The 18322-nt window shown below is 36.6% G+C and overlaps 1 protein-coding gene across 4 annotated transcripts in view; it reads left to right on the top strand.

The window, feature by feature from the left end:
- Positions 1 to 18322, top strand: part of INTU (inturned planar cell polarity protein) — a 94890-nt gene that overhangs the window by 51450 nt on the left and 25118 nt on the right. For all 4 annotated transcript variants that reach the window (XM_037743552.1, XM_017542748.2, XM_037743551.1 and 1 more), the window contains 3 exons: positions 2096 to 2185; positions 6153 to 6230; positions 9373 to 9562. In XM_037743552.1, the coding sequence (XP_037599480.1) occupies positions 2096 to 2185; positions 6153 to 6230; positions 9373 to 9562 (358 nt within the window). The remainder of the gene's footprint in view (positions 1 to 2095; positions 2186 to 6152; positions 6231 to 9372; positions 9563 to 18322) is intronic.

Here is an 18322-nt window from a genome sequence, read left to right on the forward strand (position 1 = left end):
ACAGAGTCTTGCTCTGTCGCCCAAGCTAAAGTGCAGTGGCGTGATCTTGGCTCACTGCAGCTTCTACCTCCCAGGTTCAAGCAATTCTCCTGCCTCAGCCTCCCAAGTAGCTGGGAACTACAGATGCACACTGCCACGCCCATCTAATTTTTGTATCTTTAGTAGAGATGGGGGTTTCACCATGTTGGCCAGGATAGTCTTGATCTCCTGACCTCGTGATCAGCCCACCATGGGGGTTTCATCATGTTGGCCAGGATGGTCTTGATCTCCTGACCTGGTAATCTGCCCAGCTCAGCCTCCCAAAGTGCTGGGATTACAGGCATGAGCCACTGCACCTGGCCAACACTTTTTAAACTGTAGTAATATTAGTATACTGTAAGAGGCTAATATTTGTCTAAAAGTATAGGCATTTTTAAAATGTGTTAAGACAAAAGTAAGGTTCTGTGTGAAAAAGTTCATTTAATAATTTGTATTTAAAATTCCACACACTTATGTTATCTATATTATCATAGTTCATTATTGTATCTCTTTTTAGAACATACTAAAATTTTTAAAACTTCATTGAAGTACCATGAAGTAAACTGAACACATGTAAAATGTACAATTTGATCAGTGTTCACATAGGTGTGTACCCTGAAATTATCAACACAATGAATATATTCATCACCACCAAAAGCTTTCTTGAGAACACAGTTAAATCTGACTTATATTTTGGTTATTTGTTTATATATTTGTGTCCCACATTGATTGTTATCTCAGCCAGGACCATGTCTTCCTTTAGCAAACTTCATAAATAGGCAGTCACAAAACATTTGTTAAATTAACCAACTGAAATGAAACTTTCTTTCTTTTTTTTATTTTTTTATTTTTGAGATGGAGTTTTGCTCTTGTTGCCCAGGCTGGAGTTGCTCGGCTCACCACTACCTCCACTTCCTGGGTTCAAGAGATTGTCCTGTCTCAGCCTCCTTAGTAGCTGGGGTTACAGGCATCCACCACCATGCCCGGCTAATTTTGTATTTTTTACTAGATGGCCAGGCTGGTCTCCAACTCCCGACCTCAGGTGATCCGCCCACCTCAGCCTCCCAAAGTGCTAGGATTACGGGTGTGAGCCACCAGCGCCCAGCCCTTTCTTTTTCTTTCTTTTTTCCTTTTATTATTATTATTTTTTTTTTTTTGTGAGACAGAGCCTTACGTTGTCACCCAGGCCGGAGTGCAGTGGTACAATCATGACTGACTTCAGCCTGGACCTCCCAGCCTCAGGTGATCTTCTTATCTCAGTCCCCACCCCAAGTAGCTAGGACTAAAAGAATGCATGGCCACGCCCAGCCAACTTTTTTTTTTTTTGGAGAGATGGGGTCTCACTCTGTTCCTCAGGCTGGTCTCAAACACCTGGGCTCAAGTGATCTTCCTACCTTAGCCTCACTTAAGTGCTGAGATTATAGGTGTGATCCTGTACCCAGCTTTGAAGCTTTCTTTTGGAAAATTAAAATTATATTTAGTCACTTAGTGTTAGCAAGACAATTTTAACTTTTTGGTTTTTTTTCTGTAATGGGTCTACTTTTGTTTGGCCTAGAGTTTTCTTTTTCTTTTTTTGAGACAGAGTCTTACTATGTCGCTTAGGCTGGAGTGCAGTAGCATAATCTCAGATCATTGCAACCTCTACCTCCCCGATTCAAGCAGTTTTTGTGCCTCATCCTCCCAAGTAGCCAAGATCACAGGCATGCACTACCACACCAGGCTATCTTTCATATTTTTCAGTAGAGACAGAGTTTTGCCATGTTGGCCAGGCTGGTCCTGAATTTCTAACCTCAAGCAATCCACCTACCTTGGTCTCCCAAAATTCTGAGATCATAGGTATAAGCCACCACACCCAGGCTGGCCTAGAGTTTTGTGTTTTGGTTTTTCTTAATACACTGAAGTATATTTTTATTGTCATATAATTCCTTGTCTTTTCTGTGTGACAGGTATATGAAAAGAAATCTACTTGTTAAGTGTGCAGTTCTTAAATTATACCATATGTAGTCTTTTATGAATATTTATAATTTTATGACATTTAAAGATATTCTAACCTTATTTTGAATTTATTGTTTTCTAGTTCATCCCTCCTTTTAAATGGAAAACAAATTCACGTGGCTTATTGGAAAGAATCTGACAAGTTGTTGCTAATTGGCCTGCCTGCTGAAGAGTAAGTTGAGATTTTTGCTTACCTTAAAATCATTTCAAAATAATGTTAACTTTTGTTTTGTCAAAATTAGACATTTTTGTCAAAAGACAAACTCCTTGAACAGTTTTACAGTTTAAAAGTCTATTGCACTAGTAAAATAGTCAGCTGTGTTCACTTGGTATGAATAATGCTGAAAGGTGCCATGAAGCCTCAGTTGGGCCAGGTAGTAAGGGTGGGGGCTGTCAATACACCTGCCCCTTTTGTTGTCAGCAGAGAGGTGGCTGAGAGATGAGCTCTTCCTCTGCTTAAATTTCTGACAATACTGTGATTTGGATTTTGTATATTTACAGTTTTTTACTGTTGGAAGTTTTGGAGAATTAAGGGTCAGCGGAAGGGTATTTTGCCCTGATGTTGAGCATCTTTGAAAAGTGACTCCTCTAATAGTACATCTTACATTTTCATGGTCACCCCTTTTTTGTGAGTATTTTGAAGTATACATTATTTTCATAGTTGGAGGTAAAAGCAGTATTGGCGTTTATAATAAACTCACCTTGTGCTCCAGGGACTGCATTAGATACCTTAAATTCATTAAACTCATTTAATCTTCAAAATCACTTCCATATGTACATAGTTATTACTGGCTCCATTTTAGAGATGAGGAAAGTAAAATCAAAAGAGGGTTCAGTAACTTCCCAAAGTTCACATAATCAGCAAGAGGCAGGATTGGAAATTGATTGAGAGTCTATCTGAATTCTTTCTACAACATTGATTCCCTAATGTCACAGGACATTGAAAACCAAGGGAGAAATAAACTACAAGTATGGAGAATGGCCTCAAGGAGATGGGCTTAACTACTATTATAATAGTGTTATGTTCCTGTTCAATGATTTTTAAAACTTGTAATTTAGACTTTTGCCTACTTTAAAAGATATGCGGGCAACTTTTATTAAATAATTAAACATACTTTAGTTTTCCCCTTTGATCTGTAGAATCATAGCCTATGGTCTACAAAATAGGAATCAAATATCAAAATAAATACTATAGTATGTGACTGATACAACTTCAGAAAATACCAGTTGAGATAAATTTTCTCGGTGTTGCTTCAAGCTTCCCAAGAAAGAAAAAGATGTACCAGAAAAATGCATTATCTGGCCAATTGGAGCATGAATATGACTATTTTTTATTACTAATGATTTTGTTAACTAGATTTCTTTCGTTACATAGCAGTGTATTCATTTTTTATTGCTGTGTAACATCGTTCCCAAAAACATGGGGGTAATTTAAACTTAAATAGTAAACATTTATTGACACAGAAGTGTTTTGGTGGTTTGGGAATGTAGGAGCAGCTTAGCAGGTTGTTCTGCCTCAAGGTCTTTCTTGGGGTTACAGTCCAGTGTTGGCCAGGGATAGACTTATCTGAAGGCTTTAACTGGAGCTGGAGAATCCGCCTCCAAGATGGCTTACACACCTGGTCATTGTCGGGAGGCCTAGTTTCTTGCCACATGGAGCTCTCCATGAAGCTGCTTGGGTATCCTCATAAAATGTCAGCTGGCTTCCTCCAAAGTGGTAAGCAAAAAGACAGAAAAAACGGGACGCTACAAGACCTTTTATGGCTTAGGCTTAGAAGTGATACACTGTCATTTCCACAATATTTGTCATTCCCACCATTCTGTTTGTTAGAATTGAGTTACTAAGCCAGCCCACACTCATGGGGAAAGGAATTAAGCTTCGCTTCTTGAGGCGAAGAGTATCAAAGAATTTGTGGACATGTTTTACCATTAAAAACAGGAACGCCAAAGATGGCTACAGTGAAAAATATCAAAATAATTGTGTTTTTAAGGTTACTTTAATTTGGACAGAAAGAGATACAATCTATCATAAATATGGGGTTGAAATCTTTTAACATGGGGGGATAATGGCACTGTGACATATATTAGATGAGGGCACTCTTTAACCAGCCATGCAACAGAAAAATGTGTGTTTTTCTCTCTAAAGTAGGATAATGAACCCTGCTCAGAGACTGTCCTGTGGGTTTGGATTATGAGAAACAAAGGAGTTGTTTAGAAAGTGTGGGTTTGTAGCTGGGCAGTGGCTCACACCTGTAATCCTAGCACTTTGGGAGGCCAAGGCTGATGGATTGCTTTGCGCTCAGGAGTTCAAGACCAGCCTGGGTAAGAGGGTAAAACCCCATCTCTACAGAAAATACAAAAGTTAGCCAGGCATGGTGGCACGTGCCTATAGTCCCAGCTACTTGGGAGGCTGAGATGGAAGGATTGTTTAAACCTGGGAGGCAGAGGTTGCAGTGAGCTGTGATGGTGCCACTATTCCCAGCCTGGGTGACAGAGCAAGACAATGTCTCAAAAAAAAAAAAGAAAAAGAAAAGAATAAAAAGAAAGTACTTACGGATTTACAAGAATTGGAGAACACCTAGAGTAAGATGATTTAGGATGTAGCATGTGTCTTGAAGACTTCTGTAGCAGCCCAAAAGGCAAAAGAGAAGAAAGAAAATACAGTGGTAAGATAAAGGTAGCACAGGCAGTTAGAGAGAGGAAAGGCAGACCTGGCTAAGGAACCGAGCAACTGTTTAACCACAGTCTGATGACACCAGCTGAATCAGCTAGGCAGAGACAGTTTCCAGGTGAGATTATATCCTGAAGCCAGCAAAGGGCTGTCACTGCTGAGCTCTGGATCAAGATTTTGCCATGTAAGGGATGCTCTAGCCAATTTCTCAATCTTTATTAATCAGGATGGTGGAAGGGAGGCCATCTTCCCTAAATATTTATGTCATCCCCATCCTAAATAACTTGGCTTGATAAGTTAGAATTAATTTGAAGATCCTCTTTATTCTCTTTCCTGAGCTTCCAGTGAAAAGTAAGCTTGAGCCATCTCTTTATCCTTCTCTTAATGCTCACACCAACCCACTGTTCCAGATTATTTTCCTTCTTCCATCTCATTTCACATAACTATAAAAGATAGATAGTATTATTGTCATTTATTCAAACTTGGAAATAGAGTATTTCGAGATCATACACAACAAGTACCTCCTCAGTGTCAACTTACGTGTCTTCGTATCACCAACATTTTGCACGTGTTTTGTAATCGAACTCAGCCCTGGGACTTTTCTCCTTGTCTGTCTCAGTGCCATAGGCTGTGTGTTTCCCTCCTCACCTCTATGCCTTTTATAAGCAGGGTGAAAAAAATGCTGTCCCACAGAATTCAGGGTGGGGCACATGATCGAGTGACATGTGTTTTCAGATAGAACGATCACACTCCCATGATGGCTGCAGTGAATAGTGGAAACCTAACCAGAAGGACAGTGTAGGATAGTGAGAGAATAACTTTGGGTCTAAGAAGATGAATGCTCACTAGCAGGCTCTACTCCCTTTCTACCCCTGCACAAATTATATAGCTTCTTGGACTTCCATTTACTCATTCGTATAATCGGAATAATAAGACCTACCTTACAGAATTCTTATAAGGCTTCAGTGAGAAAATATAAGTCCATTTCTTTATTTTCTTAAACCCTTTCTCCATTTCATTTAGGAGTGTGTTTTTGTTACAGGATTTGGAGGCCCAGTTGATATGTGGGTAATATTAAAAAGTGTCAAGAATGTAGCATTTCTTTTTATAGGCTCAGGTCATGTAAAAACTAGTTTATTTGCAGTAATTTCATTTAATCCTTAGAATCAGTCTGAGAAGGGCTTAGTGATTAATTGGCCTCATTTTACAGATAAAGAAACTGAACTTTAGAGAGCGTTACATGATTTTCAAATAAATGTTATAAAGTCCCTGTTAGATTCATGCTGTAATGAAATCTAGAATAAAGTGATCAATGGTTGTTGAAAGCAACTATTTTATATATCTTTATTCAGAGTTGACACATATACTTTTCACATTCCATATGTGTAAAATTCAAAGATGTTCTCTTCTTTTAGATAAATATAATTTGATTATGCTGTAAATTAATACGTATAATTTTGCTTTTTAGAGTTCCTCTTCCTCGGCTAAGGAGCATGATAGAAAATGTAGCCCAAACCTTAAAATTTATGTATGGTTCTTTAGATAGGTAAGTACTTCTTCAAATTGAATCTCAAGTTTTAATTATGTGATTCCAAGTCACCTTTCGCATTTAACACCATTTCTTGCTTGACACGTTAGTTGTTTGTCTCCTCTTCCTCCTCCTTTCCCCTTTCCTCTTCCTCTTCCCTCCTCTTCCTCCTCCTCTTACTTTCTTCTTTCTATTTTGTTATTCCTCCTCTTCTTTTTCTCCTTCCTCTTCTTATTTCCTCATCTTTTATTACTGTCTTTCATATTACAACAATAGGTAGTTTTCATTTCCTTCTTTTTCTTTTTTGGTCTCATATATTACTTTAGTGAAATTTCTTAGTGAATTAGGGACATAACTGCAACTGTGTTCTGATTTGAAATATTTCTGTAGGGGCAAATGTAAAAGCATCTCTTCATAATAGATACAGAAAAGGGAAAGATTTAAACTACATTTTTGTGTTTTTCTTTGCTTATAAGATGATCAAATTCACTATCCTGAAATAGGATGCTTCTTTCTCAAAAAATTTTTAGTAAGAAATGTATGCACTATAAAAAAAAGACATACAGTAGAGATGGTATTGATTCCTTTTTTGTGTGTGTGTCCTTCCATATATTTTCTATACAATAAAAAAATATATACTCCTTTTTTAACATAAGTATGCTTTTACGTATATTTTTCTGCTTCTTGCTTTTTTAACCTTCATGATCAGAAGACAGAAATTTGAGGTAACATTTAACATTTGAGCACACAAAATTAGGTATAAGAAATCGATTTTTCTCTTAGTGACTTCTGTTCTTGTATTTCTGAAGGCTGAAATGTTATCTTTGTATTTAAAGCCTTACAAGTATATCAATACAAAAATCCAAAAACAGTTTGTACATTTCTCCAAACCATAGTGGTATTAGCTCTTGGTTTATCTCTAGTGGATCTTTGTTATCATTGTTCTCAAAGCATTATGAAGGAATTTTCTGTAATTGTGTCATCTGGGAAAATTATCTAGTTTGCAGTGTTTTCTAGAGGAATCTCTGAGAAGGCACATCCCTGTCAAACCTGATTACTTACCAACATTTTCCAGATGAGTGAGTTACAAAGAGCTGGGCATCGGAACATAGTGCTTTTACCTTTTACTAATAAGGAAATTTTTAAACAATGAAGACTAAGAATACGGTTATGAACTGCCTCCTTAAGTTTAGTTGAGAGAAGCAAACTTTGCCGTATTTTGCCCTGATTGAAGCTTTCTGTTTTCATAAAACCAGAGATTATCAAAGATTAAATTTTTGCAATGAGTTTCATACATGAAAGTCCATTGGCGTTGCTCTACAAATTTCATTAGAGTAGACTGGGGACAGAAGGACTTAATTTCTCTTTCATCTTGAAATTTATCTTCCATTGATTGTGGAAGTATCTTTTTGATGACAGCAAATTTAACTCTTTTCTACTTGTTCAAGTGAGAATTTAAAGAGCAAACCACAATAATAAATGTGAAGCTCCACTGAGTTCTTAAAACCAAGAAGCAGAGTGAATCCAGGATGTTATTAATAGACATTTTGTGATAATTTTTATAACAACTTTTTTTCTGACTATGAAAGATATTAAGGGCCCATTGTGAAAAATTACAAAAAGACCAAAAAGTATAGAAACTTAATTATTTTTTTAAAGTTGTGAGCTGGTTAGTTCTCTATGAGCCACAGAAAACTGACTATATACTAACAGTGTAATGTTGTGACCAAATTAAAGCTATAAAATTTCTTTCACCATTCCCAGCGAATTCATCAAGTCCTGATCAGTCTGTCTTCAAAACCTCCAATCCACCCGTTTGTCTATGTCTACTATTGCCCTGTCCAGCTACGGCTGTCTCTCACACACTGCAGTAGCCTCTTAACTTGTCTGCTTCCCATCATTCTTGCCACTTGAACTCCTTTTAATATAGCAGTTAGAGTGATCTTTCTGTAGTATTATCTGGCTCCTACCTACCCTTCTGACCTCTGATTTCAAACCACACATGCCCCTAGGGACTGTGTTGCAAACACCCTGACAAAGCTTTTCCCCACCCCAGGCCTTTTTTATTTTTTCTTCTTGCTAGATTTCCTGACATTGGAATATCAGCTTAAATGCCTTTTCTCAGAGATTCTTCTCCAACCATTCAATCTAAAATAGCCAAACTGTCATACCACCCATTCACATTGCACTATTTTCTGCATAGTCCTTTATATGAATCCATGTTTTTTACTGTTTGTTCATTTGTTGTCTTTCTCCACTGGAACATAAGCTCCACAGGAGCTCATTGTCTTTTGTCTTGATGGTTTTACTGCTATACCTTAGCAATGCAAATAGTGCCTGGATTGTAGCAGTCACTCAAATATTTGTTGGATGAATCAGCGAATATTATTTTGATATGCCGATAGCATATGTACCTGCTATTTTGTCATTCAGTGGGCTGTTCCAATAAATGGTTGCAGTGAATGCCGTGTTGCTTTTATATGGCTAAAAGCAAGCATTTCTTTTTTTTCTCTCATTTTGTTTTTTGAGTTCTTTAATGTTATACCTTCAGTAGTAAAGACGAGAGGAAATAACTTATCCTTATTATGTACTTACTGTGTACCAGTAAATAATAAGCATAATAAGAACTTATGCTTATTATGTTCTAGGCATTCTGCATGTGAGTTAGATTGTACTAACCCTAGTTTCACAGAGTTGGAAACCAAAGTTAGAGAGGTTAGGTGATTTGCCTGGGATAGCTACCTAGAAAGAGCTATGATAAGCCAGATCTGTTCTATTACAAATTTCAAAATCTCTTTATCATTCCACATTGCCTGAAAGATATTGGGAAATGTAAATGGTTGAGAGATAGTCAGAGGTAAAAACAACCTATATTTTTTACAAAAAGGGCACCTCAGCCCTTACTGTTGTAGATATGTTGCTTGTGTTAGTCCTGTGGTTCTTCCATAGAGCATCTACTCAGTACATTTGAGAGTAGGTTTTAGGGTAAAAAATATGGACAGGGTGAATTTCTTTACACACTCCATCAGTGACATTAAGTGAGGAGAGGAGTGAGGAAGATAGCCTATGTAGCTGGGAAAGATCTGGTCCCCTTAGGAGCACACAAAAAATGACCACCATTTCCATATGTTGTTCTAACTTACAGCTCTTATGTCTCCAGTGCCTTTTGCCAGGTTGAGAATGTTCCTCGTTTGGATCATTTTTTTAACTTGTTCTTTCAAAGAGCACTTCAGCCTGCAAAACTGCATTCCAGTACCAGTCCCAGTGCTCAGCAGTACGATGCTTCCAGCGCAGTACTTTTAGATAACCTCCCTGGAGTCCGGTGGCTCACACTTCCACTGGAAATCAAGGTAATCTTAGGTATTATAAAGAAGAATCAGAACCAGGTGCCTTATTATAATCTTTTATCTTCTCTTTTTTCTTAGAGTTTTTGTTATTTGGGAATTATGGTTAAACATTAGAGAGGCAATTGGTTGACAAAGTAGGAGGTCCAGTGCAATAAACCCAGAAAGAGAAATTATTCTTTATAAATAGACATTAGCTTTTTCCTCTTTAAATTTAAGCTTTCTGCAAGCTAGGAATACCTTTCAGAAATCGTAATTAAAATGGTGTGCCTTACTTTGGAATTTCGTGACTTTGGTTTTATGTCAAGTTATCAAGTTAGAATTATGTTTCTGTACAAAAAAAAATAGATGACATGTTGACTAACAATATTCTTGGTTAAAATACAAAGTTCACTAGTCTACCAAAGTCTTTTTTTTTTTTTTTTACCATGAACATATGTGATTACCTTTTGGCTCGTCCCATAGATAGCATACCAACAGTAAGACTACATGACGGTTAAGTATTATCAATATGATTTTAGTTATATCTGTATACCTAGAATAACTTCATTATTGAATGATTGACAAGATTATTTCAGACATTTTCCTCAGTGTAGATAACCATATAATCTATTCGGTTACAGCATTTGTGTTAGTATAAAATGAGGCACTATGCCGTAGCCACTTCTCTACCCATGAAGGAACCTAGGCTATGTTACAGTAGAAACCTAATTCAAGGTTCTTATTTTCATTAGATTCTACAATGTATGATCAAATAAATGGCTTTTTGATAGTTTAATAATTATTTAAATTGATGTATCAATCATTTTGCTCAGTTTCCTTATTTGTAAAATGGAGGAAATTATAGTACCTACTTCATAGAAGAGTTGTGAGTTATTACACATGAAGTACTTAGAACTGTGCCTAGGACATTGTAGTTGTAGTTATGGGAGCATTATTATACAATTGCTATTTGAAAGGAGATGAGATGTTAGAGCATGTTCAAAGGATGCTTTGCCTTCTGGTATTTTTATTTTGTCCTTAGCTCTATCAACTGCCTGGTGATGTATCTTTTGATATCTCAGGACAATAATTACCTTTTCTTTCCTTTCCTTTTTTTTTTTTTTTTTTTTTTAAGACAGGGTCTTGCTCTGTCACCTCAGCTGGAGTGGGAATGCAGTGGCATGATCATAGCTCACTGCAGCCTCCACATCCCAGGCCCAGGTGATCCTCCCACCTCAGCCTCTCGAGTAGCTGGGACTACACATGCACACCAACACACCTGGCTAATTTTTGTATTTATAGTAGAGACGAGGTTTCTCCATGTTGTCCAGGCTAGTCTCAAACTCCTGAGCTCAAGCAGTCTGTCCGCCTCAGCCTCCTAGAATGCCGGGATTGCAGGCATGAGCCATGCTACCTGGCCTACCATTTTCTTAAATTGTATAAAAAGTAAAAAGTATGAGATATATGATTCTACCTCACTAATGTTTTCATAAGAATATATAAGCATTGGCTGATGCCTGTAATCTTTGTTCTTTTGGAGGCTGAGGTGGGAGGATCACTAGAGGCCAAGAGTTCAAGACCAGCCTGGATAACATAGGGAGACCCTGTCTCCACAAAAATTTTAAACATTAGCAGAGCATGGTGGCATGTGCCTGTAGTTCCAGCTACTCAAGAGGCTGAGGTGGGAGGATTACTTGAGCCCAGGAGTTGGGCTCCCCCTCAATCATAGTTGTAGTGAGCTATTATTGCACCACTGTACTACAGCAGGGCAACAGAGTGAGACCCTATCTTAGGAAAGGAAAGGAAAAAGAAGAGGGAAAAGGAGAAAGGGAAGGTAAAAGCAAAAAAGAAAGGAAAGGAAAAGGTGAAGGAGAAAGAAAGGGGAAAGGAAAGGAAGGGAAGAGGAAGGGGAAGGAAAGGATATAAGTGTTTAATATAGATAGAAAGAAAGTAGCTAGATAAATTTACTTTTAAAAGAGAAACACCCTGGTTCTAAAGACTGTCTCATGTCCATTCTGCGGTCTTTTTTCCTCAGGCAGTCACAGGGCCCATGTCCACATCATGAGTCAGAAGGTACTATCTCATGAGGCTTGCCATTCTGCCTGGCCATTACCCAGGTTCTTGCCCCTCTGTCAGAATTTCTTCATTAAAGAAACCTCTTCCCTCAAAATACATAGTCCCTTCTTTCTGTGATAGTAGAGGTAACTTACTGTTTTAGGGGCATTGTGTTTAGAATTTGGCTACATTAAGATGATATATTATCTTCCCTCTAAGAAGTTTAAGATGTTTAAAAATATAGCCTATTTTGGGCTTACAAATTCTGTGTGAAGGCTACCTCTTAAACTGATTTCTTTTTCATTGAGATTTTTGTTAATTTAGCATATATTTCATTAAAAGATTTATATGCTTTTCTTTATTTCACCCAAAAAGAATATCAAAGTAAGAAATCACTATGAAAATTCTGGTATATATTTTTTAATTCATTGCCTTAAATCAGAGCTGTTGCTTATCTTGTCAATGCTTTGGTTGCTTTTATCCTTATTACGTCTAACACTACTGTGTGGAGATCAGTGTTCACTGTGCCGGTTGCGCAGGTTTGTGCTGTGCTTTCCAGAATCTAGAAAACCCTCTAGATGTTCACAGTCAAGTTGAGCAGGTGAAATTAATACACAGGAAACAGTAAGGATCTGGCTTAGATGTTTTCTACATTTTGCAGCCCGGTTAGGAGACTAAGAGCAATACTTTTGGGAAGAGAGATTCCTTCTGCTAAAGTAGTCTAAAAGTTTATTTGATTAATATAAAATTTGAATAACAGTAACATTTGAAGTTTTTTTTCAAAAAAAAATCTTTTTTTTAACTGCAGTTTTAGGTTCATAGTAAAATTGAAAGAAAGGTACAGATTTCCCACATACCCCTCCCCACGTACATCACGCATACATAACCTCTCCATCATCAACATTCTCCACCACAGGGATACAGTTGTTATAACTGATGAACCTACATTGACACATCTTAATAACCCAAAGTCCATCATTTAAATTAGGGTACATTCTTGGTGGTGCACATTCTATGGATTTAGACAGCTTGAATGACATGGATTCATCCTTTTAGTATCATACAGAGTAATTTCACTGCCCCAGAAATCCTCTGTGTTCTGCCTATCCCTCTCTTTCATCCCTTCCTTACCCTTAACCCCTGGAAACAATTGATCTTTTCACTGTCTCCATCATTTTATATTTTCCAAAATGTTATGTAGTTGTAATCATATAGTAAACAGCCTTTCCAGATAGACTTCTTTCACTTAGTAATATACATTTTAAGTTCCTCTTTGTCTTTTTACAACTTGATAACTCATTTCTTTTTAATGTTGAATATTTCATTGCTCAGATGTACCACAGTAGTATCCATTTGCTGGAAATCTTGGCTGCTCCCAAGTTTTGGCAATTAATTGTTGGTCAAATAGCAAGAGAATGTTTAGTATTATAAGAAACTGCCAAACTATCTTCCAAAGTGGCTGTATTTTGTATTCCCATCAGCAATGAATGAGAATTTCTATTGTTCCATATCCCTGTCAGAACTTAGCTTTGTCAGTATTTTGGATTTTGGTCATTCTACTCTGTCTAGTGCTGTGCCATTGTTATTTTAATTTGCATTTCCCTGACAATCATATGATGTGGACCATCTTCTCATATGCTTATTTGCCATCTGAATATCTTCTTTAATGAAGTGTCTGTTAAGGCCTTTGGCCCATTTTTTTTTTTAATTCAATAGGTTTTTAGGGAGCAGATGGTGTTTGGTTACATGAGTAAGTCCTTTAGTGGGGATTTCTGAGATTTTGGTCCACCCATCACCCAAGGAGTGTACACTGTACCCAGTGTATAGTCTTTTATCTCTCACCACCCGCCACTATTTCCCCCAAGTTCCCAAACTCCAATGTATCATTCTTATGCCTTTGCATCTTCATAGCTTAGCTCCCACATATGAGTGAGAACATATGATGTCTGGTTTTCCATTCCTAAGTTACTTCACTTAGAATAATAGTTTCCAGTTCCATCCAGATTACTGCAAATGCCTTTATTTTGTTCCTTTTTATGGCTGAGTAGTATTCCGTGGTGTGTGTATATATATATATATAAAACCACATATTCTTTATCCATTTGTTGATTAATGGGCATTTGGTTTCATATTTTTGCAATTGTGAATTGTGCTGCTATAAATATGTTTGTGCAAGTATCTTATTCGTATAATGACTTCTTTTCCTCTGGGTAGATACCTAGTAATGGGATTGCTGGATCAAAAAGTAGATCTACTTTTAGTTAAGGAATCTCCACAGTGTTTTCCATAGTGGTTGAACTAGTTTACATTCCCACCAACAATATAAAAATGTTCCCTTTTTGCCACATCCATGCCAACATCTATTATTTTTTAATTTTTTTATTAGGGCCATTGTTGCAGGAGTGAGGTGGTATCGCATTGTGGTTTTGATTTGCATTTCTCTGATAATTAGTGATGTTGATCATTTTTCCATGTGCTGTTTAGCCATTTGTATATTTTCTTTCGAGAATTATCTATTCATGTCCTTAGCCCACTTTTAGATGGGACTGTTTGTTTTTTTCTTGCTGATTTGTGTTCCTTGTAGATTTTGGATATTAGTCCTCTGTCAGATGTACAGATTGTGATGATTTTCTCCCACTCTGTGGGGTGTCTTTTAATGCTGCTGATTACTTATTTTTCTATGCAGAAGCTGTTTAGTTTAATTAAGTCCCATCTGTTTTTCTTTGTTTTTGTTGCATTTGCTTTTGGGTTCTTGGTCATGAAGTCTTTGCCTAAGCCAGTGTCTAAAAGGGTTTTTCCAGTGTTATCTTCTAGAATCTTTATGTTTCAGGTCTTAGATTTAAGTCTTTGATCCATCTTGAGTTGATTTCTATATAAGGTTGAGAGATCAGGATACAGTTTCGTTCTTCCGCATGTGGCTTGCCAACCACTCCAGCACCATTTGTTGAATAGGATGTCCTTTCCCATTTTATATTTTTGTTTGTTTTGTCAAAGATCAGTTGGCTGTAAGTATGTGGCTGTATTTCCAGGTTTTCTATTCTGTTACATTGTTCTATGCGCCTAATTTTTATACCAGTACCATGCTGTTTTTGGTGACTATGGCCTTATATTATAATTTGAAGTTGGGTAATGTGATGCTTCCAGATTTATTCTTTTTGCTTAATCATGCCTTGGCTATGTGGGCACTATTTTGGCTCTAAATATGAATTTTAGGATTGGTTTTTCTAGCTATGTGAGAATGATGTGGTATTTTGATGGGAATTGCACTGAATTTGTAGATTGCTTTGGTAGTATAGTCATTTTCACAATATTCATTCTACTCTTCCATGGGCATGGGATGTGTTTCCATTTGTTTGTGTCATCTGTGATTTCTTTCATCAGTCTTTTGTAGTTTTCTTTGTAGAGGTCTTTCACTTCCTTGGTTCAGTATATTCCTAAGTATTTTTCTGCAGCTATTGTGAAAGGGGTTGGGTTCTGATTTGATTCTCAGCTTGGTCACTGTTGGTGTATAGCAGACCTACTGATTTGTGTACATTAATTTTGTATCTTGAAACTTTGCTGAATTAATTTACCTGTTCTAGGAGCTTTTTGGATGAATCTTTATGGTTTTCTAGGTATACAATCATGTCATCAGCAAACAGTGACAGTTTGACCTCTTCTTTACTGATTTAGATGCCCTTTATTTTTTTCTCTTGTCTCATTTCTCTGGCTAGGACTTTGAGTACTATGTTGAAGAGAAGTGGTGAAAGTGAGCATCCTTGTCTTGTTCCAGTTCTCAGGGAGAATGTTTTCAACTTTTCCCCATTCAGTATAATGTTGGCTGTGAGTTTGTCGTAGATAGCTTTTATAACCTTAAGGTATGTCTCTTGTATTCCGATTTTGCTGAGGGTTTTTATCATAAAGCGATGCTGGATTTTGTCAAATGCTTTTTTTGCATCTATTGAGATGATCATATGATTTTTGTTTTAAATTCTGTTTATGTGGTGTATCACATTTATTGACTTATGTAGGTTCAAACCATCCCTGTATTCCTGATATGAAACCCACTTAATCATGGTGGCTTATCTTTTTGATATACTATTGGATTTGGTTTACTAGTATTTTGTTGAGGATTTTTGCATCTATGTTCATCAAGGATATCAGTCTGTAGTTTTCTTTTTTGTTATGTCCTTCCCTGGTTTTGGTATTAGGATGATACTGACTTCATTCAATGGTTTAGGAAGGACCCCTCTTTCTCTATCATTCAGAATAGTGTCAATAGGATTAGTACCAATTCTGTTTTGAAGATCTGATAGAATTTATCTGTGAGTCTGTCTGGTTCTGGACTTTTTTTGTTGGCAGTTTTTCCATTACCATTTCAATCTCGCTGCTTGTTATTGGTCTGTTCAGAGATTCTGTTATCTTCCTGGTTTAATATAGGATGGTTGTATACTTCCAGGAATTTATCCACCTATTCTAGGTTTTCTAGTTTATGCACATAAAGGTGTTCATAGTAGCCTTCAGCTATCTTTTGTGTTTCTGTGGTATCAGTTGTAATATCTCCCATTTCATTTCTAATTGAACTTGTTTGGATCTTCTCTCTTTTCTTGGTTAATCTTTCTAATGGTATATCAATTTTATTTGTCTTTTCAAAGAACCAGCTTTTTCTTACATTTATCTTTTGTATTTTTTTGTTGTTTCAATTTCATTTAGGTCTTCTCTGATCTTGATTATTTTTTTCTTCTGCTGAGTTTGGGTTTGGTTTGTTCTTGTTTCTCTGGCTCCTTGAAGTATGATCTTAGAATGTCTATCTGTGCCCTTTCAGACTTCCTGATGTAGGCCTTTAATGCTATGAACTTTCCTCTTAGCACTACCTTTGCTGTATCCGAGGTTTTGATAGATTGTGTCACAATTATTGTTCAGTTCAAAGAATGTTTCAGTTTCCATCTTGATTTCATTGTTGACATTCAGGAGAGGTTATTTAATTTCCATGTGTTTGGATGGTTTTGAGGGTTCCTTTTGGAGATAATTTCTAATTTTATTCTACTGTAGTCTGAAAGAGTACTTGCTATAATTTCAGTTTTCTTAAATTTGTTGAGGCTTGTTTTGTGCCCTATCATATGGTTTATCTTGGAGAATGTTCCATGTGTTGATGAATAGAATGTATATTCTGTAGTTGTTGGGTAGAATGTTCTGTAAATATCTGTTAAGTCCATTTGTTCATGGGTATAGTTTAAGTCCACTGTTTCTTTGTTGACTTTCTGTCTTGATGACCTGTCTAATCCTGTCAGTGGAATATTAAGGTCCCCCACTCCTTTTGTGTTGCCGTCTATTTCATTTCTTAGGACTAGTAGTAATTGTTGTATAAATCTGGGAACTCCAGTGTTAGGTGCATGTATATTTAGAATTGTAATATTTTCATGTTGGATTAGTCCTTTTATCATTATATAACGTCCCTCTTTGTCTTTTTTTAACTGCTGTTGCTTTAAAGTTTGTGTTGTCTGATGTAAGAATAGCTACTCCTGCTCGCTTTTGGTGTCCATTTGCATGGCATGTTTTTTTCCACCCCTTTACCTTAATTTTATGTGAAACCTTATGTGTTAGGTGAGTCTCCTGAAGATAGTAGAAACTTGGTTGGTGAATTCTTAGCCATTCTGTCATTCTGTATCTTTTAAGTGGAGTATTTAGGCCATGTACATTCAATGTTAATATTGAGACGTGAGGTACTATTCTATTCACGTGCTATCTGTTCCCTAAATGCCTTCATTTTTTAAATTTTATTATTGTTATATAGGTCCTGTGAGATTTATGCTTTAAGGAGATTCTCTTTTGGTGTACTTTGAGGATTTGTTTCAACATTTAGAGCTCCTTTTAGCAATTCTTGTAGTGTTGGCTTGGTAGTGGTGAATTCTCTCAGCATTTGTCTGGAAGAAACTACCTTTCCTTCATTTACGAAGCTTAGTTTCACTGGATACAAAATTCTTTGCTGATAATCGTTTTGTTTAAAGAGGCTAAAAATAGGACCCCAATCTCTTCTAGCTTGTTGGATTAATATGATAGGTTTTCCTTTACAGATTACCTGATGCTTTTGTCTCACAGCTTTTAAGATTCTTTCCTTTGTCTTGACTTTAGATAACTTAATCACCGTGTGCCTAGGTGATGATCTTTTTGTGATGAATTTCCCAGGTGGTCTTTGAGCTTCCTGCATTTGGTTGTTTAGATCTCTAGGAAGGCTGGGGAAATTTTCCTCAACTATTCCCTCAAATATGTTTCCTAAACTTTTAGATTTCTCTTCTTCCTCAGGAACACCAATTATTCTTAGGTTTGGACATTTAACATAGTCCCAGATTTCTTGGAGACTTTGTTCAGTTTTTTTAAATTCTTTTTTCTTTGTCTTTGATGGATTGGGTTAATTGAACAACCTTGTCTTTGAGCTCTGAAGTTCTTTTTTCTGCTTGTTTGATTCTGTTGTTGAGAGTTTCCAGTGCATTTTGTATTTCTGTGTGTCCTTGATTTCCAAAAGTTGTGACTGTTTTTTATTTATGCTATCTATTTCACTGAAGAATTTTCCTTTCATAACCCATATCATGGTTTTCATTTCTTTAAGTTGAACTTCATGTTTCTCTGATGCCTCCTTGATTAGCTTATTAATTGGCCTACTGAATTCTTTTTCTGGCAATTCAGAGATTTCAACGTGGCTTAGATCCATTGCTGGTGAGCTGGTATGATCTTTTTTTTTTTTTTTTTTTT

This window comes from Cebus imitator, unplaced genomic scaffold, assembly GCF_001604975.1.
Source record: "Cebus imitator isolate Cc_AM_T3 unplaced genomic scaffold, Cebus_imitator-1.0 Scaffold146, whole genome shotgun sequence".
Lineage (NCBI taxonomy): Eukaryota > Metazoa > Chordata > Mammalia > Primates > Cebidae > Cebus > Cebus imitator.